General features: G+C 36.7%; 1 protein-coding gene across 1 annotated transcript in view; it reads left to right on the top strand.

The window, feature by feature from the left end:
* Window positions 1–16,471: 16,471 nt before the first annotated feature.
* The window catches only part of LOC128985474 (D-beta-hydroxybutyrate dehydrogenase, mitochondrial), a 32,522-nt gene continuing 22,825 nt past the window's right edge, over window positions 16,472–26,168 (top strand). The window contains exon 1 of the mRNA XM_054404987.1: window positions 16,472–17,035. Within this exon, the coding sequence (XP_054260962.1) occupies window positions 16,576–17,035 (460 nt within the window). The 5' untranslated portion in view covers window positions 16,472–16,575. The remainder of the gene's footprint in view (window positions 17,036–26,168) is intronic.

Here is a 26,168-nt window from a genome sequence, read left to right as displayed (position 1 = left end):
GAGAGCGTGGTGGCCTGCAGCATCCTCTGACAGTGGTAGACGGGCTAGGTTGATGTTGTTAGAAGAGACAAACATCTTGTAGCGAAGGTGATCCAAGGTCTCAGTTTGAATGTCACCCCCATAAAGAGCCACAAAGCATTTTAATGCCTGCCAATTTTACAGCTTCCTTGGTGGAGTCTTGGTGTAGGAAGACCTTAGCCAGATCAGCAAGTTCTGTACTTTTACCCAGCAAATGATTGAATTTGGTTTTGCCATGGCCAAACGGTGCTGAGGTTGTGTCGCACCCTGTGAACACATGGGTAAAAAGTACTGACTGTGGTGATACTTGGGTGTGCTGGTGATTGTGGGAGGTTGTGGAGTAGTGGCAGCAGCCAGCTTCATCTTTGCTACTCTTCTGAATCCTTGCACCCAATTGCTCAACTCTATGGACCAGATTTCTTCGTGAAAGTGGCAGTTTCTGTTGTGGCTTGATAAAGTCTTCAGTGAATAGTGATGTCTTCACCGCACAATAAAAAAATACTGTGTAAGGTCGAACGGATACAACTTGATGCTCTAGAAGATACTGTTGTTTGTGGAATAGAATCCCCTCCTCTACGTACTGCAGCTTCCACATTGCTCACATCACAATAGTATATCTTTTTCTACATGCATCATGAATGGTGACTTCATGAAGCGGACGAAGAAAAGTTACATTGTCCGTGAGGCCACGTTTTGCACTCGCGTCTATAAGTGCTCGAATACCACGTTGTTTAACAATTATGACAGGGTCTTTATCTAAAGCCCTAAGGCACACAAAACAAACACCCGTAGGAATAGACATATCACATAAAATCATTTTTTTAAACCAAGCTCCGCATCTAGCATGATCACTAAAAGTAAATAAACTTTAAACAATTGAAATAATAAATAGTAACAGCTGATCAGCTGGTTTATGTTAATGTCACCAACTAACAGCTGATTGGGTTACAGGCAACAGGAGAATAAACTGTGATATTGATAAATAATTTTTACACTGGTTCTAACATCCGTTTTTCACGTTCTATGTTATCTGCTGTTTTTGAATGAACCATTGGGTCTATAAGTGCTTGCTGGGGTTCAAATGAAAGCTAATTAAATTATCTTTCATTTAATTCCATATAGATTTTTTTTGGATGAGTACTTTTAACAATATGACACAAAATAATAGACCATGACTAAACTTTTTCATTTTTTTGAAAATTTCTATCGTTTTTAAAGTGTTGTATATTCATTGATAATGGACGTATTGGAGTCGTTATAGTCTCAAACTTTAGCAAATTTTATACTGTTTTGACAGGTTAAGGCATTATTTTCTGTTAGAGGCATACTTTAGAAGATATTTAGCAAAAAGTGAAAAAAGTGTCTGATTTTTACGGTTTTTTGGCTACTACGCTGGTAGCACAGGTCTTTCGAAGCTGCAAACTTGGTTTCTTATTCGTGGTATAGGTCCTAACAACATACTAAAAAACTAGAACTACATGACCTTTTGCACGCACGGGTGTTTAACTTGACTGGACTATTTTTGCGGGAGCTCTCGCTGAAAACGTGCTAAAAACACATTGTAGGGACTTGGGAATATGCAATGTGAAACTATAATGTAAAGAAATTCGAGATTATGTTTTTTTTTTAAGTTTAATCGTATTTTGGAAATATAAAAAAAAAATAATAAGCTGAACTATAGTAATTGACGTCCTATATTAAAATATGAATAATGCATCGTTTGTTGGTGAAAATGTATAATGCAAAATGTATAGGCAGAGATTAAATTTTTGATGCATCGATATAATATGAAGGAAGGGCATGATTATGATTTGATTGATTTAGTTTTAAAATGCTTCAACTCTTTCACTTTTTGACCAACTTACCTGATTATACATACTTTTACCTGCGACCGTTTTTAAATTAGTCCTTTCAGTTCAGTTCTTAGATTTGAAAAGTTTCTCATAACAGCATTGTTAACATACGAGCATAGTTTTATTTACCGTGGTTTTACATAATAACACGGATGAGGGACCAATGAGGTTCAAGGATTGAGAGAGAAGAAGTAAAATAGAAATGCTTTGAACTTAAACTAATCAGCTGTTTACCAACTTAATTGTTAACGATTAGTGCGCATTGAATTAGTGATTGGTACATGAGTCGGGGGTTGCATCAATTTCATTGGCAATGAGAGGTTAAAAAGGAAAACATAACCTCTCTTAGTAGTTTTGAGTAGACCTAGAGATAATTATTAATTAATAACCGGCCGTAGGTATAAAATAGTGTACGCAACTCAGATAAATAGTGCTATACGACTCTCGTAGAAGTTTTTAGAACGAAGTGATCGCCATAGTAACATACTCTACAAAGTGTATGACATCAAGCGCTGGAACAGAGGAAGCGGAATGTATTGTCACCGGAACACCTTGTCTCCAGTGGTATTCAAACTATTGTAAAATAACCTGGGGCTGATAGTGATAACTTTTCTCTCTCTCTTGGAGATTGGTATTGTTGAAAGCAGGAAGGCCTTACTGGAGCTGGTGAACTTACCAGATATTGTGCGAACCAATCTAAAGGTGAGAGTTTTTGTCGCCAGTGAACTTTGGTATCGCCCAAATGATCAGGAGGTTAGTCAACACTAGTTTGTAGCTGGATCATTAGGAATTGAACTTGTCTCTCTACCAACAATATCATTTCTCCCAAAATTGATTACTTTGATGGCCGCGCCAAATCCTTGCAACCATACATTTTATTCATTAAACACACTCCTATAACCTACAAGTGGACTCCATAAGAGATGATTGTTGTAAACCACATGGGTTATAGCATTGAATATATAACTATTGTTGTATATTCAATGGTTCTGGGGTAAACCTATCGTAGACAATCTTGTCGAGTTTGAGAGTAGTGGAGAAGAATGGTGGGCGGACAAAAGAAGTCAAATTATCAACTGGAGATTGGAGTTCATTGTGGCTCACGTAGCTAATCAGTCAACGCCCAGAAGACGAGATTAGTCTGCCGACGGCCTCGGATTTGGTGGCCAGAGTATGAAGTCTCGGCCTGCGATGTGCTCGTATACATGCGATGGGTCGCCGAAATTTTATCCCCCTGGAATTTTACCCCCTGGGCAAAGCTGACGTCACTATGACTTAGTAACCTGAGTGGCCAAAAGTTTGTTCGCGGCCGGAATTTTACCCCCGCGGATTTGGAAGTCTAATGAAAATAGTCAGAGCGTGATTAATTAGATTAGCGATAAAAACCGGAATTTTACGCCCTGTCCATATAACTAGCGTTTAAGCAACTGAAGATGTACGGGCCGGATTTTTACCCCCGGAATTTTACCCCCCGGAATTTTACCCCCTGGCTGATTTTAGAAATTGGATGATTGATTTTCTTATTTCTGTTTTTAATTAATTGTAAACATTTCATTATTTAGTAGCCTATCTTTATTTATTTATTTTGTAATCTCAACTAAGTAAACAGAATTCGCTGTTTTATTTTGATCATATTAACCAACAGTTGGCTTCAAAGATCGAATCCTGACACTCGAATCTCAAAATTAATATTAAAACCCTGTTCAAATAGTTAATGTTACATATAAATTAAGATAGGCTACTTAATAATAAAATGTTTACCATTAAATTAAAACTGAATGACGATAATTAATCATTCTCACTAATTTATATCTGGTCAGGGGGTAAAATTCCGGGGGGTAAAATTCCGGGGGTAAAAATCCGGCCGTACATTCTAGGTTTTTATAATTTGATGTGTTCTGATTAAACTCACAACCGTGAAAATATATGTTTAATTCCGCGTTTAATCCATCGAGCTGATGTCGCGAAACTCAAAAGTTCGCGGCCGGAATTTTACCCCCTGGTTTGTGACGTCACGTTTGCCCAGGGGGTAAAATTCCAGGGGGATACAAATCCGCTACCCCCATGTGATAAACGAAATACACATTAATTAGCAAACTTTTCATCCTTTGGTTTATGCATTTTTTTTTCTATAGAATGAAAATAAGAGATTTGATGTGAATGGGGTCTTGGTTCTACAAATCACTAGTTTGAACTGTTGTAAAAATTATCCAATGTTGATGTAGATTTTATGAGGACATGTAAACAACATTAAAATCCAAATTCTGCCTTGATGGGAACTTGGGAGGGCTCATGTGAGGTTAATACCCTGTTATAAAACCCGATTGTTACGTTTCCACCCAATTGTCTATCAGCCAATATGTAGCCACTGTACAATATACGAGTAAAACGTGACGAGGATGTTATCACTTTGCATTTTTGTCAGTATGTATAGGTAACGACAGGCCTTGTTTTACCTTTCCAAAAAACTGTCCAGGACATTAAAGCAGGTTGGCAACCACCACGGGGTCACGTAGTTTGGCCGTCACACAGCGTGACCACGTCACGAGCAGCTCTCCCTGATCACGTGAATCACGGGTGAGAGTTACCGCTACCTACTGTGGACAACTTGGATGTGGTGAGGATAATGCTGGAAGACAACGAATCTGTGGTGTTTTCTAAAACACATATAATAACCGGTTGTTATAGTGTCCAAAAGATTTCGTCCTTTTGTATAAGCAAGTACTGTATTAGCAACAACCAAATCAGCTGTTAACATTATAGCATATACTTACTATTGTCATGGCAACCAATTAATAAACAGTTGCAAATTTTTGCCTCAAAAGTTTATTATGGCTTATTTTAGTGAGCAAAGATATGGAATAATTTTTTTTACTGAGGAGAAGTGCAACGGGTACTTACTGCTACTTGAACAAATCTTTTGGAGGTGATAAAATGAGTGAAAGGGCCTGTTCCAGGTAGCATAAAGGCTTTAAAATGGACGGGAAATAATGTGAGTTGGAAGGTGGAGTGACGCCAAAAAGCAATGATGATGACGTTCTTTAATTATCGTGTTATGGTGTATACCTATACTGTGTACCACAGGGTCAGACAATTGACGGCAGAATACTACATTTTAGTATTGAAACAAATAATCCAAGACCACCTCCAAAAAAAGCGGCCAGATCCCCATGTTGCCAATACTGGTTCAGTTTCTTGCCAAAAAAGGAATCGAGAGGCGATTTTGAAGGTTCTGTCTAAGGAGGGTTTTGAACACGTCTTCAAGAAGTGGCAGAGGCGCTAGAAAAGGCGTGTGGCTTTGAATGGCGACTACTTATAGAAGGAGATACAAGTATTAACGTCTAAACTTTTATATTAAAGGTACCTAGGTATTTTGAAAGTGTACTGTCAGTCTTTATTGAACAACCCTCGTAATTAAGGAGTGGGGCCAAACTAGTGAGAATACAGGGAATAACGAGTGAGAGTCTTTTTGTGTGATACCTTCCTGTCTACCATCTGGTTTAAAATGTGTCAATAGGTGCTCGGAGAGAAGAAAGGCTTGTTCTGACCCTTTCTTTAACTTCTTAAAATTATGAATGCTGTCCGATTTGACTAGGTATTGCATGTCATCGCTAGTTTACTTAAATAACAAAATGTTTATAAGTTACCTGCTGATACTTCTGTAAAGTAACACCAGTATCGGTTGCTGATTATCGTTTGCAGATGCCCTAGTGCGTTTCTACGTCTCATCGGAGAATCAGACATGTCATTGCAGCCGACAGCGATCAGCCACGGCTACTATGTAGAGTAGAGAAGGAGGCCAGGACGGACGTGATACAGTAGCTAGGGTTGACGGGTCCGGGTCATCGCCATGCTGCGGCCCGCTGTATCTACCAGACCCGGACTACCGAAGTAATCAGGGCCCAGTGTATATGTAACCAAGGAGAAAAGGAAAATACAGTATGATATAATATAAGGAGGGTGACGGACATTCTGTCCTGGGATAAGCTTGGGGATTTTATTTCCTGTTTGTCCGTGGCTGGTCAGTCAGTCCCAGCACTAATACTGGGTGGAAGTGGGGATGGTTTTCCTGTACGGTATTTGCCTGAGAATGGTTACCCATTCAATGCAAGTTAAGTTTAAGTAAACCTACTATTATAGTTTAAGAAGTTTAGATGTGTGATAATTTGGATAGGTCAGGTGTGGAACCCAACTCGAACGCAAATGAGATTTTTTGAAGTCCATGTTGCAATTTAATTACAAACGTCATGGTACAGGTCTTATAGTTCATCTGCTTTTCCAAATGTTGGCCAGCCAGTCCCAGGGAAAATGCTGATAATTGAGGGTACAAACTAGGTGTTCAACATCGCCAAAATATTTTCAACTGATGGAACGGTTTGGAATTTATATATCAGTACCAATTCAGCCCTGGCAGTGACATAATGTTTGATCCCACGCCAGTCCTGGGAGCTGGGCACTCTAGTTCTTCGGGTCAAGGACATTTGGCAACACGATTGTATCTTCAGGCAATTATAACACAAGCGTTGCAAGTCACACGTAATTATGATAGAAACATTGTAGCGCTGTGTTTCTAATTGAGATTAATTCTTACAAGTTTGATAATATACGATAATATTTGAGCTCTTCCTTCATCCGATTACTTCAACAGAACTAAAAATTGTCACAACCAAAAGTCAAATAATTGAATTTCCAAACCAAATTATTAAAAATGATTTAGAATTCCTTATTGTCATTTGTCGTTTGGTTAAGGGCCAAAATGTAATGCTATATAATTTAAAACGCTGTTTGAGTACTAATCTTATCTGTGGGTTAACTATCATAGCTGGATTTACTCTTGAATTAGCGACAGTTCTCAAGCTTTAAGGTGGTAGCAAAATACTTCTACTATTTTATGTGCAAACCCATTTAATCGTTCGTGCAATAGCTTGTCAAGTTACCTTTAGATGAATGGGGATAATGCTATGTACTTAAAATGCTACCAAAAACCCTCATTCGTTCATTGTATTAAAGGGTGCCGGTAATTGTAAAATCGAACAGAAAGACAACGAAGAAAGCAGCCTTGTGTGTATCTACTAATTGGCGCACAGGTATGTACTAAACAGCGAGTTGTACCATACGATTACCATGGTCACTTTTCGCCATTAACACCCTGTTATACAGTTGAGCAATTAACACAGAATATCTAAAAGCTAACTGGGCGAAACACCTAACAGTTGTATGGGAACATGGGTTTGGATTGTGATCTGATCCAAGGAACCATACTTGGTTTAAATTTGGGCAATCCTGAAAGAATATAACGAGTGTTTGAACTGTGAACCTAGTAGGGGTACTTGCTGTCGTAGCCTGTTTTTAAGGCGACAAAAGCAAAGTACGAGTATATCGAATACAGATGTGTGATAAACAATGCTGATTTCTTAGTTTTTTATGTTTTCTGCCTACAGTAACTTAGATATTTTCAAAATATGTTCAGGTATTACTCTTGAATATTTAATGAGTGTGTCTTACTGTTTATTGAAAAGAACTGCAGACTCTACGATAGTAAGATTTTCCTCCTTGCGCCTTACGCATAATTTTTCCACCATGCAGCTGTAATGTCCCTTAACATAAAGTCCAACCCCAGAAATACATTCACAACAGTTTAGCTGCATATGTCAGGGTTACAAGATAGCCGTAGCTGCTGCAGGTGTTAGTATTAGCAACCTTGTCAAGGTCACTAGGTCGCTTCAAGGTCGTCAGTGGTATTTGCTCTTCATTTGCTCCGTCAGTCAGAGATATTTTATTTTTCAGTGGTTGTTGGCGTCGAGCATTTAAGTTATAATACAATATAATTTATCGCCCAGTCTTGCTGATTGGTAAATCTGCCATACCAGAGAGGTTTTATTTTGCTAAGTAGGTACTGTAAAACCTGTTTTCGAAACTCGCTTTTAGGAGGGAAAAGATAACGCAAAACTTGATGACCATGACTGAAAAACGTGGTATTACTAGGTTTCTGAAGGCCTGTCGGTGCTCTTAAACCTAAAGAACGCAAAATGTAAACCTTCTCAACTCTTACTAGTATTTTTGCTATAGTTGGTGGAGCGTACTCATTGCATAGTTGATGAGTCCCGTCCCGACATGGAAAATTAATCCTAAACTTAAGAATCGCTGACAAACCTTGTTATTAGTTTAGTTTCATAAATTTAGCATTAACTGTGGTTATACATGAAGTTAATTTCCTTCTTGTGATGTCAGCTTATGTTGCATTTTGAATATACAACTTATTTAGCTATTAACGTTTGGCTGGGGTAGTTGAGTGGTTCCAGCGGTGATAATCAGTAGATCTTGAGGAAAGTAAGCTTTTTGATAATTCGAAACTGGACCCAGATGTCCGTGGATCTTTGTAATATTTTACACAGATCATCTTATTATATTCTACAAGTAACTCCTGAACTTGAATCTATGTTCAGCTTAAATACACACACAATGTACGCCACTGCATAATTAAAGTGATTAATAAACATACACCCACAAGTACACACTTCTCTATTTTCACCCCACGCTGTAAATAAAACATGTGATTGGAATTTTTTAAATCTGTTTTGATGTTCTGTTTATATTTTGTTGCTATTTCTTCACCAGAATGCCAACCCATGAGGCCCATGTTATTTTTTTCAAATTTAAAATTCATTTTGTGCTTATTTGTAGCCTATTTTAATTTATAAAGGGGTTCTGAACATATACAGGAAAATGTCTTTCCAACAGAATGCGTAGATTTCCTCTGGGATGCACACAATCATAGAAAACCGGGCTTAAAGAACCGTGCTTGCCTATTTTAATAGGTATATAGATTTTAACTAGACATTTCTTGGTAGTTCGTAATAAAAGTATATATAGTTAAAATGTTTCTGGAAAGGTTACTAAAGGTGTCTTCAAAGGAAATGGAGGAGATTATCCAGTGTTTTACCCCGTCACGTAAATTTGTAGTGGTAATAATTAAACATGATAAAGGTTGTTAATTGCAAGGATTGTTCTCAGCAAGCATTGCCGGTACTTCCAAACAATAGTTTGAACAATTTTTGGGAAACTTGTATTAATTCTCCTACAAAAAGTCTCAGTTAATAGTTAACGATATCTCGAAAATGGCTTCGACAACAATGAGTCACACTACTTATTTATTAGATTAGTCATTTTTTTAAGATTTGAATTATCGATTTGCGAACGAATCGAAGTTGACTATTAATCGTGATGTAGTAGTGCAGTTTGAGAAAAAATGTACAAACAATTTGTTAAAATTAGTATAACTGGGTTTCTGGCGTATTTTAAAGAACTGACTCGAATCTTTTACGGATTCTAACTTTTTACGGGGACGTTCAAAGATTGAAATTACTTGGACTTGCAAACCTGACAAAATCAACAGTAGAGGTAGGCCTACCTACCATGTTTTCATCCAAAATTGCATTACCGCTCTAACTCCAACTATTTAAGATAACATCTCACTGCTGAAAGAACTGCTATAAAGCGATTGTTCATCAAAAGCGTTAAAATACTTTAAATTTAAATTGCAGCCATACAAAGGTAGGTATTTTAAGCCAAGTATGAATGGAGATGAGTGTAGGATGAGTGGCGTGATCTTGTAGTCTTGTTAGTGACTAAGGCCGACATATTCCTTAGACACAGCTGTTAATCAATAGCCCATACAGCCAATGGCAACTATAAAGGACCTATGGGATCTGAACCACATTTTTGCCTTGTAATTTACGAATTGGTCTAATAATTATAGTACTGCGGATAGTCGTAGTACCGAGCCATGGCTCGTTCACCAGGTACTAATAGATGATTTTGTAGCAGCTTTAAACAACTTTAAGAGCTTTTCATAATTAACTGTATGCTAATTCTCCGTGACAATGCAATGCTTGTGCAAAGATTAGGGCAATTCCACTAGTTTTAACCTAATAGAATCAGAAAAAGGTCAAATGGAACAAAATTTGAGGTAACCAGCATGACATTGATCAAGTCGCGATTTCCGGTTCGAGTTTTTCCGCCAGATTTGCTTGAATGCCGACCAGTCACTTGAACGTCCCTGTTAAAAACTCTCTCCTGGCGGAAAATTACCTTTTAGTGAATTTCCCATATAGAGAATATTTATAAATTGATGACATTTTTATAATTTGATCAATAAATAAACTTAGTCTTCTTTGCAAGATTACGTTAAATACAAAATTCCACAATTTCTTATATAAACAAAATACTATAAATACTATACGGTTTGTGAGCTATAAACAAAAAACAAAGTAGTGTAGATTCCAAAATCCAAAAACCGTAAACATTGTCCGATTTTGATGGGACAAAAAACGGAAATGTTTGTTAAATCGACGTTATTAATATAAAAGACTAAATTAATACATAGGTTTTTAACTTTGTTAATGACAATTGTGGAACTAGAACGTTCACGGAAGTGTCACTAATCGGATTATAAAGGGTCGGGCGGGACCCTAAAACGTAACACCCTAAAAACACCCTAAAACGTGTAGTGGCAATACCACAAAGATACCCCACTTTAGGCGTTTCCCCATAAAAATAACATGGGGATCATTTTTTAGCCACTAATTCCAAAAATCCTGATCTTTGCCTACATATCCCTACATATAATCCTCATATACTATATTCGAAATCAAGCTAAAAAAGCTAATTCTTTCATTTATTGGCCCATTAAATGTAAAGAAGGTATAATATAGTAATATGACCTCACTTTAGGCACCTTTTCTGCATAAGAATAACATGGGTGAGTTTTTTTTGCCATTTTCTAAAAACCCTGCTTTCGGCCTATACAAGCCCATGCAAATGTTCAATACTATTGTACAACTCAATAAACATTACAAATCCCCATCCATTCCCACGAATATTTTCAAAATCATCAACTTGGCAGTGCGAGGTTTGCACGTGAACTCGGGCGCGCTCCCGGCCTATGCTTATCGCTTCTCGTGCGATTTTGATTAAATTTGGCACGAAGGTATCACCGATATCGGAATGAAACCTGTTGTTATTTATTTATAGGTATAATATAAATAAATTAACGATAATTACGTCTTTTGTACCATAATGTTAAATTCGCAAAAAATGGATGTTTTTAGCGAATTCCCTATAGGGAAGTAGCTATTACCGTAGGTGGCACCGTAAGACCTAGGCCCGTGACCAATTTACTTTTTCATTTTGTATATATTTATATAGGCCCTACGTCCGTGAACGCGATAACTTGAGTAATTTTAGTTTGCTTGTTTATGGATATATTTTGATCAAACTTGGCAAATTTATTTATTTTATACTAAGCTATCCACATTTTACTAAAACTCCACTTTAATCGTTTCCTTGTAGCAGCTAACCTAGGTACTCGTTAAACCTAATTTAATTTATATACATTCAATTGAAAATCAATTCGGACAAATGGAAATTCGCTTAGTCGGCAGGTTTGCTGCGGCGGGGGTATTGTCTGTTTAGTTTAGCTAAGTGTTAACACACAATGAAACTGTGTACCTGATACCATAAGGTTTTTTGTGAAATATCTTTTCACCCGTTTTGATTAACCAATGTTTTCGATGTAGGTGTCCTTGTACATCTTATGATATAGCAGAGGGACGAATGGTAGCTAAAAGTGTCATTTTGGGCTTGCCCCCCCCCCCTCAAGTTATTGATTTATTTACAAGGTTAACTTTTTTAGAACTTGTAATTATGACAAACCTTTTTATAATGGGGTTTTATGTATGAACCCGTGATCCTTCACTTCGATGTATAACCTTTAGATAGCAAACAAAAGACGAAACCATATGGGTCTAAACTATATAACGTTTTAATCACCAGTAGTAAAAAGCCTTTTTAGTCCCTAGGGAGTACAAGTTAACTGTTGTGAACAGTTGTAAATGTCGATTGTAAGTAATTGCATGGTTCGAAATTATTTATCGATTCATTTATTCGGTTAGAGGTTTCAGAAAGGTTTTATTGTAGCTTATTGTTGCATTCTTATCAATTGTACGACATATCGATGATATAATGTACAGTAGGTCAATTGTAGTAGACGAAATGATTGAAAACCGAGCCCTTCTTTGTGGATTCTACGATGTTCATTCTGCTAAATTCTACTCGAAACTGACAATGACAACACCATTGAGTGACCAAAGGTAACATAAGGGAGTGGGTTACTACGAAAGGTATGGGGATATATATACCGCTAGCAAATCCCCCTAATACCAATATGCCGAGCTGTTCGCATTCCTCATAGCACCGCAGACTATCTTGGTGCAACTATTTTCTAAAAACTTCATAGGAAAACAAAAGTCCCCCTTTCTCCTAAATTAGTAATGTGATAAGTAGAAATGTCTACTGGTTATAATAATTATAGTTCAGGAAAAATATCTATACTAACTCAATACTGCATGTGGTGGTATACAAGTGTTTATTCATTTTTTATGTGCAATAGTGCACTACTAGTACAAGTTAATTAGGAATATATAAAACGACACTATTTACAAGCAACTCAGTCAAGTAATGTGTAAGTAATTATGACCCTCGTCACTTCTGCATCATTGAACTAATCTAACTCCGCGGCGCTGGAAGCACGATTTAATCCGCGGCGCAAATGCTACTCGGCGCAACTGCTACTACACGGGGCGGGACCGGCCGATAATGACCTTGCCCGTCCGTCTGGGCTGCCTCAACTTAGGGTGGCGAGACCTATAAATTAAATCACGTCAATAAACAAACTCATCATAGAGAGAATTAAAATTTTACCATTTGGAAACTAGTGTTTTATTGGATAGAAAAAAGCAAATTAATTTGTAACATATATTTTTTTAATTAATTAGTTTGAAACTATACTTCATGTAGACTAAACAGTAAAAACAATTTTAATACCCTCGGATGTAATTCTCAATTTACTAAATATGTATAATTTGTCCGTAGCCAGATGAACAGTAATTGAACTAACGAAGTAAGGTAAAATAATGGACACCAAAATGAGACAATTCTCAATTCTCATACATCACCAACCAACCAAACAGTGTGTAAATTAAGTATTGAAACAAATCTGTATTTTTAAAACCGAAATAGATAGAAATATTCTAATTGTGGCAAAAATTGTTAACAAAGGTTCAGCAGTTTTTTACATCAAAAATATGTATTAACCCCCCTTTTATAACAGGGTAGTGGGTAGGGGGTGACTATTTTTTTTAAATAGCATCCCCTATTGAGTGACCCCTCATTTTGAAGGATTTATCAAAAGAAACACAATGAAGCAAACCCTAGGTGGATATTTCACTCCTAGCCTAAATGACGGGCATTCCGAAATTTAATTTTTGTAAAAAAGCACCCATTTTGGCATATCCGCATCTTTGGCTAGGAGTGAGATATTCACCTGTGTTTCTTTTGTCAAACCCTTCAAAATGAGGGGCCACTCAATAGGGGTTGCTATTTGAAAACATTTGTCACCCCCTACCCCCTACCCTGTTAGAGGGATTAATAAATATTTTTTATGTAAACAAATGCGGGACCTTTGTAAAACAATATTGCCACAAACAGAATAATTCTATCTATTTCGGTTTTTAAAATACAGATTTGTTTCAATACTTAATTTACACACCGTATAGTATAGTACAGGAAACATAATATGGAGGACTATTCCATAACAATCCGAGAATGCTTTCTCAGTTTGTTCCAAACTCAAAATGAAATATCTTAATACCAAAACGATGGCTATGTTCGTAAATTGTTTAAATGTACAGTATTAATTTATAAAGTTATCATAGAAAACACACTTTACTTATACGGACAAACCATTTGTAGCAATTTGTATTAGTTCATTTCCAAGCCTCTTTTTTTGCAGAGTACTAATGTTTTTAGACAGTCCTTACAACGATAGATTAATACGATACTAGTGTACATGTTGCTCGAATTCGAGCAATTGCGAAGTGTTACAGGAGTTATTTCAAAACGAATAACAGTCATATTTATTTACAATGAGTTTAAAAGAGTCAACTCAAAGATTACTGGTGTGTAACTCAGACTATGTTTATCTTCGTTATTGATAAACCTAAAGCATTCCGGCCGGTTTTCTCCTTCCCAAAATGCCTCGCTGTACAGGCAACACAGGTCATTGATAGAGGGCCTATTGAGAACGAAAAGTCGTTTTGGGAATAAACAAATTATAGCTACACAAAACAACGATAAATGCACAAATTTAAGTTACAATCATGCTAACACTATCCGTCATAGCTACACAAAACAACGATAAATACACAAATTTGAGATAAAACCATACTAACACGATCCGTCTTGGGGGTTATGTTTACACAAACTCAGATAGTAAATAAATGTACTCAATGTGTTTCATTGGATTGAATAATAAATAACAGCAATTTATACAGCTGATCAAAATGTAAACAATTATGTTCTCAGTTCTCCATAAGGATAACATGGGAACTTTCGAAGCCATTGGGGCAGAGCCCAAGGGACTTTTTCAAAAATGTAAGGCCAGTTTGCAAATCTACGCGACACCCTCTTTCCAATGAGACGTCAATGGACAAAATCGGTTAAGAAATGGCGGAGGAGTTCAACCGACAAAGTTTCATGTAGCGTATTAATTATATAGATGAGCTGACACGGTTGATCTTATGAAATTATTAGTAAATAACAATTAAGTAATCTTAATCAATACTGTACAAGAAGCTGGAATGATTATAACGTAATCAATATTTAGTTTTAGCGAATTTCCCTATAGGGAAGTAGCTATTACCGTAGGTGGCACGGTAAGACCTAGACCCAGGACCGATTTACTTTTTCATTTTATGTCCCCAGAGGCCAAAAACACCATTCGTTCAAATTTTTATATATGTATATATATATATATATAGACTTATATATATATATACGTCCGTGAACGCGATAACTTGAGTAATTTTTGTCCGATTTTGATGAAATTTGGTTTAAATGTGTAAAGCGGGATAAACTTGAATGAGTTCGCAAACCAGCACGATCGGACCATGGGAACGGGGCTTTACGGGGGGTTTTATAGGGTAAAAATTGGTTTTTCTCACTTTTGCCCCTCAAAACACAAAATTTCCCGATTTCTCTTTAGACCTTTTTAAAGAGCTTAAAAAAACAAATAATTTAGTATATAAAAGTATTTTTGTTCGATTATTAGTGACGGAGAAAATTACAAAAATTGTAAATTTAAAATTCCCATGTTATTCTTATGGAGAATATTGTCAAATGTTGTAGTTTGCTTGTTTATGGATATATTGTGATCAAACTTGGCAAATTTATTTATTTTGTACTAAGCTATCAATATTTTACTCAAAAACACACTTTATTAGTTTCCTTGTAGCAGCAAACCTAGGTACTCGTTAAACCTAATGTTATTAAAATATATTTAACTGAAAATGAATTCAGACAAATGGAAATTCGCTTAGTCGGCAGGTTTGCTGCGGCGGGGGTATTATTTAATAACAAAATATTTTCCTGCAGAAATTGATAGAGTTAAAGAAATTACATTTCACCTACACTTTAACATGTGTTACCTTCATGCCGATGTGGTATATCGAATTTGAAATTCAACACATTGACAACTGCTTCTTTTCAAAGTAAAATAACTTCCATCGTTGTTAGCAGTAGTTGTCAACTGTGACATTGTGAATACCATTGCTACCTTATTTTTATTGACTTATCTGTCAACATATTTTTGTGAGTTGCCGAGATATACGGTTGATCTGCTTTTTGTAGATTTGTCTATGTGATTTGTGATAAACATTGTAAGATAAGTATCCTTCAAATATCCGTCAGTTAGCTTGTAAATAACAATTATTACATATTGGTTTTACACGTAGGCCTAAACCCACTAAATGATTCGCTGAAAGTCGATACAATGCTTCAGAATTTATATCGAAATTCGTATGGTCTATTCAGTTAAGTTTTCTATTGGACTTTCCTTGCGCGATCTAGTGTATTATACCTTCTTATATCATATCACAGTTATAAAATATTGATACATTTCTATCCAGCCAATATTCTTGTTTTTACTAAAATGTTGCATTTTGATTCTTACATTGGGTTTAAGGCTCAACCCCCTCAGATTACGTCCGTTAATTCCAAAAATTCATAACTTTGGAGCATATTCCTATAATTTGTGTTTAGGTTTATTACTCAAAGTAAACTAAAAGACAAGACAAAATTCAATATGTATTAACACAAGCTGTAATGTTAGTGTTTTAATATTGGTAAAAACAATATCAATAAAATAATCTTTACAAATAAATAAGCAATAACTTTCTTGGACTATTTTTTATCCTTATCTACATAGGCCTAGTTCTTCCCGTTTACTTTGGTGCATCATGCAATACAGTATAACGGTCGAAATCTCATCGGCAACAAGGCGCTCTAATAGTGCGCTGTGAGAACCATTTACTAGGTCAGTGCACCGTTGTTGGAAGGCGATCGTGGAGCGAAAGGTCGCCGGAAATATGTCACGGCTGGCCGAAGATTATGTCTGTTTTGATTGGAATCCGCCGCGGGGCGACCGCGTTGATAGCTGCGGTAGGGAGAAGTAACCGCGCGGGACGGGAACGCTAGCTCGCCTCGCTCTTTCGCTCAGTCGTAGTCTGGTCTCCACGCGCGGAGGAACTGTGAAGTGAGCGATGTAAAGTGAAGTGTTATCAGTTACTGTGAAGTGTCAATAGTCGAGATGGATGAACAGACCTTGATTATCCTCCTTATCCAACTGACCGCTCTGACCGGCATCGTGGGGTCGCTCCTGCTCTACCTGCTGTGTAAAGTCCGCACCAAAAGCCATACTTACGATGCCGAGTTTCCCTCCCTGAACGTAGGGACGGGAAGGTCCGTGTTGCTTACGAGCTGCGACACAGGGTTCGGCCTCCAGCTGGCCCTGCACCTGAGTGCCCTGGGGTTCCGGGTGTTCGCGGGGTTCAGGCCGACCGGGGAGGACGACGGGGAGTGCGGGGACAGCGATGCCGTCAAGATCCTCAGGGCGAAGTTGAAGGCCCGCGAGGCGGCGATGGGTGTTGAGGGGGTGGCCAAAGTGACCTTTGGGAGTACCATCACCCTCCCTCTGGATGTAACGAGGGAGGACTCCCTACATGAGGCGGTCAACGTGGTGCGGCGGCACCTACCAGCTGGAGAGGATGGTGAGTCCAGAACATTGTAGTATTAGTATTAACTTTTATACATGGACGTGTTTTGTTTGTTTGTGTCCTACATTTATATCATAGATCACAAACCAAAGACTGGAGCCATTCTACATATTACAGTACTTCAGTCTGAACTTAGAAGTTTGCGGCAGCCATTACTGATTGGCTTTATTAGAACCCGGGACGCCGGGGACTGGAGCGTCTACTTGGGTGTCTACTCGGATAGTAAAAGCATTGACTATGGTGACTTTATACCATACTCAATGCCATTGATGACCAGCTCTAGTCAATTTAATGAAAAAAAGACAAATGCTATTTGAATGAACCACATACAGAGCGTGTCATCCAAAATATTTCCTCCCTTAGTTATTTATTGTTACTGTGATGGTTTATGGTATTTAAAGGTGATATCACTGTATGTTCATTTTAGTTTCCTGGTCAAAGGTTTGGCGTAGTCTATCGGTTGCTCAATTTACTAAGATCATTTTTATTCTAAAAGTGGCTACAGCATGGAAATGTAGTCCAGCTTTATCCACAGGCTAAGGCTGTAGGCAACCATTGAAACAAACAAATACAAATTCATCTATGATTCTATGATACAACATCTTGAATACTAAACGCGGGTATTTATACCCTTTTAAATTCAAAATACATAACAGAGTTTTATCCCCAATAACACATCTATATACCCAATTTTAGTAATATAGTGTTTAGGCACATCAGTAATTAAAGTCAATGCATATAAAGAATTATGTCTAATGGATGGTCCTGAAACGTTAAGTTTTTTAACCCCACCATCGGATAGGTTAAATATGATCATTTGCTAACCATTTCTTAGGCCATTATTGATACTACCTATCGCAACGCATCTAGAAAATATGTATATCGCAGATTATCTTAATGATTTTAGAAACATTCTATATACAATAAAACCAACACCTTTTCTTAATCCATTAATATTTTGCCTGTTCAGATTGTTTTTTTAAGCGTTATTTCAAAATAATACATAGTTTTGCCTATTAACTCTAAAAATTTTAAAATCTTCTTTAAATAAGTTTAATTGGTATGTACACGCATTTTACACTTTTCTTACTATCTGCACACTTTATATATTTGGATTGGTCAGGGATAATTTATCATATCTACCGGAAATGGAAGGTCTACGTTGTCTTACAAGGAAACATATATCTAGGGATATCTATCGAGTAACAGCGACGTTTTTGGATAGGCCTACTGATATATTTTGTTAGAAATCTTCTTTCCTAACAGATAACACGCATCCTTCTGACCTCTATTTAATCGTCCTCTTTTCGCCACTTATCTTACGATTTCTTTGAAGATCCGTTCTCCATATACATTTGCTACGTAAGCGCTCTATAGTACGAACAATTTTGTCAACAGTTTACATTTTACTTTTCGTGTCGCTGACTCTAGCTATGATTAGTTCAGCAATATGATGTCATCCGATATACATCGCACGGACACCACCTCACACTTCATACACTGTCGTGTTACAACATCATTACATCACTCTGTCCACGGTCAGTATTATACGATCACTACATACTTGCACACATACTACACTAGTAAACACATATCTTCGAGTATTACTGTATGAGTCCCCCTAGTCGGGGAGTAATTTTGTTTCTCACCACTCTTTATTTCAGCTTTGTGTTTTTCTGGGTATAAGCTTAGATTAAACAGACTCCTTATAGATTTCATCGTCGTCATCCTTATGGACCAGTTACAAACAATTTCAAAGTGCATTTTACAATTTGAACATTATTTGGCCTAAACAAACTAATCTATTTGCACAATGTTAATATTCTTCTGATAATATAACCAATGAGGAAAGCGCACAATGTTGGTTGATAAAAATAAATTAATATCTACTGTCAATATCAGCTGAATCAACCGGATATGAAACACACATAAAATGTCCTAGCTATTATCATAGACGAAAATAATTAAATATACCATCAGCCGTGCTGCGGTTACCATAGGTCCTGGCGCACACCACTGGGAGCGCATGTAGTCACGGCGTGCGCGCTACCATTGACTATATATACCTACAGGCGCTACGTAACTACACGGCACTCCCAGCGGTGTTTCAGATTTCTTTGCGGAATCTGAAAATAATACTGTTATTTAATTCCGGGTCGTAAAATTGTGGGTATATTTTACAGATTCTTAAAAACATTGTTAGGTTTGACAGATATTCGGTGATTGGTGAGGTAAAAGCGCTTTAGCGCTTGTTGAAGACCAGAGGCGATCGAATAGATAATCCTCTAGATCGCTTATGATAGCGATGGATTAGTATTCTAGAAGGAAACAGGCCAACCGCACTCATAACAACTTTCCCACCTCACACATACACGTGCACACACACAGGTGTACACTGTACACTGTACAGCCTTCTGCTAGTAGGCCATCGCGTGTTTGTTGAATATTAAACAACAAACCGCATTGCAACATACGCTACAAGAATGCTCACTAGGTTCTTCTCTATTGATAATATTTTGTTGATTGCGTATGAAATGCTCAATACTATACTACTAATTAATTATGAAGGAATATTTCTGTAACAATCAATTGCATTTTTGATTTGCACTAATTTCTTTTTGATCTAAAAAAAAAAACCGGTGATTTCTGTTCTCTAAATGAGATTAAATTGCTGTGCTAATCCAATCAATTGTTAGACAATACATGTAGTTACTATCAGTCGTTAGACGAAGGTCCGTGAAGTTGGCGTACCCATATTAGCGTATCCACTTTTGACCATACCAATCGTTAGTTCATCGTTAGTTCTCGATAGTTCCCAAATTTTTTCGTTAGTTCTCAAAAAATAAAAAAGTTATAGCCGATTATAAGTGGGTACGCTAACTTCACACTTCCGGGTTCTAGCACGCGCCGTTTTCTGAGGAGAAATGTTTACATCTATATACCAATCGTTAGTTCTTTGTTAGTCCTCGATAGTTCCAACATTTTTTCGTTAGTTCTCAAAAAATAAAAAAGTTATGAGGCATACAAAGTGGGTACGCTAACTTCACAATTGTACAATTTCCAGCGGGAACAGTTTTTTTACTATAAATGCCTATATCTATATACCAATCGTTAGTTCTTCGTTAGTTCTCGATAGTTCTCCAATATTTACGTTAGTTCTCAAAAAATAAAAAAGCTACGAGGCATACAAAGTGGGTACGCTAACTTCACAACTATACAATTTCCAGCGGGCACCGTTTTCTGACTATAAATGCTTATATATATATATACACCAATCGTTAGTTCTTCGTTAGTTCTCGATAGTTCTCCAATATTTACGTTAGTTCTCAAAAAATAAAAAAGTTACGAAGCATAAAAAGTGGGTACGCCAACTTCACAATGATAGAAATTCCAGCGGGCACAGTTTTTTTACTATAAATGCCTATATCTATATACCAATCGTTAGTTCTTCGTTAGTTCTCGATAGTTCTCCAATATTTACGTTAGTTTTAAAAAAATAAAAAAGATAAGAGGCAAACAAAGTGGGTACGCCAACTTCACAATTATAGAATTTCCAGCGGGCACAGTTTTTTTTACTATAAATACCTATATCTATATACCAATCGTTAGTTCTTCGTTAGTTCTCGATAGTTCTCCAATATTTACGTTAGTTCTCAAAAAATAAAAAAGTTAAGAGGCATACAAAGTGGGTACGTTAACTTCACAACTATACGATTTCCAGCGGGCACCGTTTTCTGACTATAAATGCCTATATCTATATACCAATCGTTAGTTCTTCGTTAGTTCTCGATAGTTCCCCAATATTTACGTTAGTTCTCAAAAAATAAAAAAGTTAAGAGGCATACAAAGTGGGTACGCTAACTTCACAACTATACGATTTCCAGCGGGCACCGTCTTCTGACTATAAATGCCTATATCTATATACCAATCGTTAGTTCTTCGTTAGTTTTCGATAGTTCCCCAATATTTACGTTAGTTCTCAAAAAATAAAAAAGCTACGAGGCATACAAAGTGGGTACGCTAACTTTACAACCATACAATTTCCAGCGGGCACCGTTTTCTGACTATAAATGCTTATATCTATACACCAATTGTTAGTTTTTCGTTAGTTCTCCAATATTTGCGTTAGTTCTCAAAAAATAAAAAAGTTACGAAGCATAAAAAGTGGGTACGCCAACTTCACAATTATAGAATTTCCAGTGGGCACAGTTTTCTGACTATAAATGCTTATATCTATATACCAATCGTTAGTTCTTCGTTAGTTCTCGATAGTTCTGTAATATTTACGTTAGTTCTCAAAAAAATAAAAAAGTTACGAGGCGTACAAAGTGAGTACGCTGACTTCAAAATTATAAAATTTCCAGCGGGCACCGTTTTCTGACTAAAAACGCTTATATCTATTTGCCAATTTTTAGTTCTTCGTTATTACTTGTTAGTTTCCCAATATTATTACTAGTTCTTAAAAAATAAAAAGGCAATAAGGTCTTAAACGTGGTTATGCCAACCTCACACCCAAATCATTCCTAGCGTGCACCCTTGTCTGACTAAAAGTGCCTATATCCTAATATTAATCGTAAGATCTTGATAGCTCACCGATTTTTTTGTTAGTTCTAAAAAAATTAAATAAATAGACGTATAGCCAGTAATGAATATATAAACTTATTTAATACTTCTGATTTCCAGCGCGCACTTTCATTCAACGAAAAATGCTTACAGTATACTACTATACAACTAAATAAATATTGTCTCGACCCCGCCATACCCAATACGCCATGCTAGTAATGTGTTGTACACATTTATTCCATCCACCACTCCAGTCTCCAGTTTGTTCAAGTCCGTATGACCTTCCTGTCTCGATCCGTGCAACTGTCACTCGTTACGTGTTACGTTTAATGATGTAATTTTATAATACTAATACCGAACACAAACAAATACAAACAATACAAACGATTAGTTCAATTAACCAAACAGAAGTTCTTTGATCGTACATATTTTATCTGCTTAGTCCAATTCAAATAATCACTGCTTATAAATTACTTTATACCATTTTACTTAGCAGACTCTGGTTTTCATTTTGATGTATAGTTTATTTTGTTTCCATGATGGACTTTTTATAAAATGCACTTTTTCACACAACTAAGTAGGTATAAATATGATTTCATTGCTTATCTAAAACCAATTTTTGGAAGCGTTGCCTTTTTTGGATGTTCTAATTAACTGAACATATTCAACTGTAATCATTTTGATACCGTAATCAAAATTATCACTCCTAAAAAATAATCTAACCGAGTGACACCTGAAACTACTATTGAAGATATCACAGATAAGCGCTATCCTGGAACTGATAAGCAATCCTTTCTCTTCGAGAGAATCATCATGTGATAGTTATTCTAATGTCAGTGTTACTTTGATTTTCATTGTGTAAAGATGAATCAAATTACAGTGCATGGAACTAAAAATTGGTATATAGATATAAGCGTTTTTAGTCGGAAAACGGTGCCCGCTGGAAATTTTATAATTTTGAAGTCAGCGTACTCACTTTGTATAGCTCGTAACTTTTTTATTTTTTTGAGAACTAACGTAAATTTTTGAGAACTATCGAGAACTAACGAAGAACTAACGATTGGTATATAAATATAAGCATTTTTATTTAGAAAACTGTGCCCGCTGGAAATTCTAAAAAAAACTGGTCCAAAGTGGTAAGTTATATTAATGGCTAAAGATTGTATATTTTTGGAAGATGAGATCAGTAGAGTACGTATGTTAACAACAAAATGTTGGGCAAAATGCCGCAAACAGGAACGGATTGGCAAGGCCAAATTTTTATAGTAAAGATTGGTTTACAAATCTTATAAATACGCAATTGAGCTACTTGTACAGCTTATACATACTTTATTTTAAGTTTTGATACATTCAGATAGTACTAAAATGAGTAGTTCATCATAAAAACCATTCCCATATTTTTTCCATCGCCACAACTCCGAGTACTGTACCACAGAACTTACTATAGTACTATAGTACAGTACTATAGTACAGTACTATAGTATGTTTTCTGTGGTTGTACCCACTTGTTCCTGCTTCCATAAGTAGAGCGCGTATTTAACAACTTTTGCATAATATGTATAATCGCCGAGTTCGACCACGACATTCTAGGCTAAAAACGTTTTGGACAGCTAAATTGATTAATAACAACCCTTATTTAATAACCTAACCTTAGTGCATAAATAAGACATTTGTTGGGAGATTATGGTTGCCCGAGATTGCAATCCGCTCTGCATTACATTCTGTCTACTTGGTTAAAAAGTTTGTCTAGTCTTCAAGGATTGGTAGACGGTAGACCCTTCCGAAAAATGAAAACTGTTGCCCAAATCGTGCTTGGGAATCTGTAGACCTATCCTAAACAAGACATTTTGTCCAAAACGGGTTGGGGAATCAGTAGACCCATCCTTAAAATCAGGAATGTTATCCAAAACATTCTTAGGGTTTAATATACCTTTCCTTGAAATTTGGAATGTTGCCTTCTAGTTCGTGCTGTGCCGTCCTAGTTAAGGCTAAAGTCGCTACCATTAAGGACACGAATGTGTACATAACCAGTGACCATGGAAGCCTTCTGTCGGGCGATCCTGGTGACGAACATCCTGCGATTGCAGAACAGACGCTAATTATCGGAGCACTTCCTTCCCTAGATTGGTTAACTAGTTCTCACTGTTAACTCTGGAGGAAAAGTTCATAGAAATAGGTGCAGTAGTTGTGGATGAGGAAACATGCTGTATTCATTACAAGTGATAACATAAATATTTAATACATTCCCTCTTTATCTATTGTCTATTCAAGATAGTATAGATTTTAAACATTTATTTTTTACTGTACCTCAACCTTGACTGATAGCTTAGCGGAGGTCCAAATAGTTTATAATATATCACTGAAGAATATTAACTTGTTATCTATCGAAACTATCATGGTTGGTTATATCACAGACAACATGATATTTTATATATGTAGTCATAGATGTGATTCAACTAATTAAAGTCTAATATTATAGCAAAATACATGACGGTCATTGTTTTTGTTCAGTACATTTTGTAACGTCTTATATTTGTTTGCCTTCTTGCAAGCACAGTGTAGGCGTAAATATATTGAACGGTGTTAGATGTTTGTTATTGTACCTGTTTTCCAACGATTATTGATAACCGAAAGACATTAAAATATTCCTTGAGAAAAACATATTCAACGTGGATCTTTGGCGGATCAAATCAAAGTATAAATCTGATGACGAATTAAAATGGTCCTGTCTGTGGCTATAAGAACCGCCTGATCTTAGTAAAGCTATCATAGTCGCGCATTACACTCTCATTCACTCATCTGCGCACTAAAACTGGTACCATGGTATATCGGCTTAGTATGAATAAAATAATAAACTAACCTACTTGCAACTGGAAGGACCTGTTAAAAATACTAGAGGTGGTCGTCCAGTGGTCGAAAATTTGACCAAAAATATGTAATGAACAGACTCATCTATTTTCAACCTACGCTGTAACTAAAACATCTGACAGAACATTCTTCTATTTGTTTTGATTTTTGGTTTATATTGCGTTGCTATTTCGTCACCAGCATGGCAACCCACAAGGAATATGTTAGGTTTTTGGATTTAAAATTCTTGTGCTATTTTTGAGCCTATTTAAATTATAAAGTGATTCTGCACATCTACTCGAAAATATCTTTCCAACGGTATGCGTAGATCTTTCCTGCGATTCACACGAGCTGAGAAAAAATTGTTTTAAAGAGACATGTTTGCCTATTAATACATAGATACTAATTATTTTAAGATTTCCTTAAAAGTTTCTAAAGGATAATTACATTCCGGTAAGAGTGGTGGTAAATATATGATGTAAGCGTCCTCAAAATTTCCGTGTAAAAAATACCCATATTAATTACTTGACACCTCCATTGCAACAAGCTAACAATTCTTAACTCGCTGCCTCAAGGCAATCATTACAAATGCTACGAGATTGTAAACAATAGTTAACACAAAGTTTACTGGCTTATATTTCAGTGACACCGGAAACTTTGAGCTTTAACAACGTAAACAAGTATATAGTAACACCAGTCGTCACATTCTTCCCTGAGGGACTCCGTTACAAATTCCACCACAAATAACCGTTCCCCTTCACTATGCCTCAGAATGGGATTACTTCTTCCATAAACCAGCGTTTACGATGCCTTCCTCATCGGCAACATAATCTTAATAGTCCTTTCAAGACCGGTCCCAAATACGGACGTAAGTTGCATTTCTAGCTCGCCACTTTCTAAGATTAACCGGCTCACGGTCGCGCGGTGAGGTGACTACAGAATTTCAGCTTTCTACCTGGAGCAGAGACACGGCTGGTGGCTACGACTAGCGTGTAGGTACGGGACCATCATATGTAGACGATTAGAAACCAGACGATGGTTACGCAATGAGCGGTTGAACCGGCGAGCCGTGGTTGAGCAAAAGCCTCGAGTAGCAATCTTTTGGTCAAATTAGACGTGTTCACCGTGTGAGGTAAATTACGTGGAAGGTCGAAGTTATTAAATGTTATGCGTCCGCTCTGGAAACTAATCACATGTTATGTTATTTAGGTTTGAATATTATGTTTATCCAGGCATAGCTCTGAAACAATTTTTCGGAGTACAGTGCATTTTAAACCACTGTCTTTCGAAGCAGGGTCCAGGGTCTACTCGAACACATTCTTTCGGAGTAGTGCCTATAGATTAATGCAGGCTGATTTTTACCGAGGTGCGGACGCAATTTTTTCACCACTGTAAAATAAACACAAACTTTTAAATGTTTAAATTAGGAACTGTTGTAAATCTTTTTAGAACATTGACTTATTGTTCCGCCAACAAGAGTTCAGTACCATTATGTAATGATTTATTACGTACTATGTATGTAATTATTACACAGGGCTATATGTAGGTTATTAGATTGTTATTGTATAATACATGATAATACGTGGTATTGTTTCTACTCGTGTGTTGTACGTTGTGAAACCAGCTGATTCCATTCCACAGGTGGTTGGCCAGGTTTTTTTTAAGACAGCTGCCGCAATACAGATTTGAAGTGGCCCCGCAGTTTTTGATGACCCAT

This window comes from Macrosteles quadrilineatus, unplaced genomic scaffold, assembly GCF_028750875.1.
Source record: "Macrosteles quadrilineatus isolate MER2022 unplaced genomic scaffold, UCM_ALF_1.0 Scaffold_2__2_contigs__length_208266976, whole genome shotgun sequence".
NCBI lineage: Eukaryota > Metazoa > Arthropoda > Insecta > Hemiptera > Cicadellidae > Macrosteles > Macrosteles quadrilineatus.
Note: the sequence above shows the minus strand (reverse complement) of the source record. Positions and strands in the feature narration are given on the sequence as shown.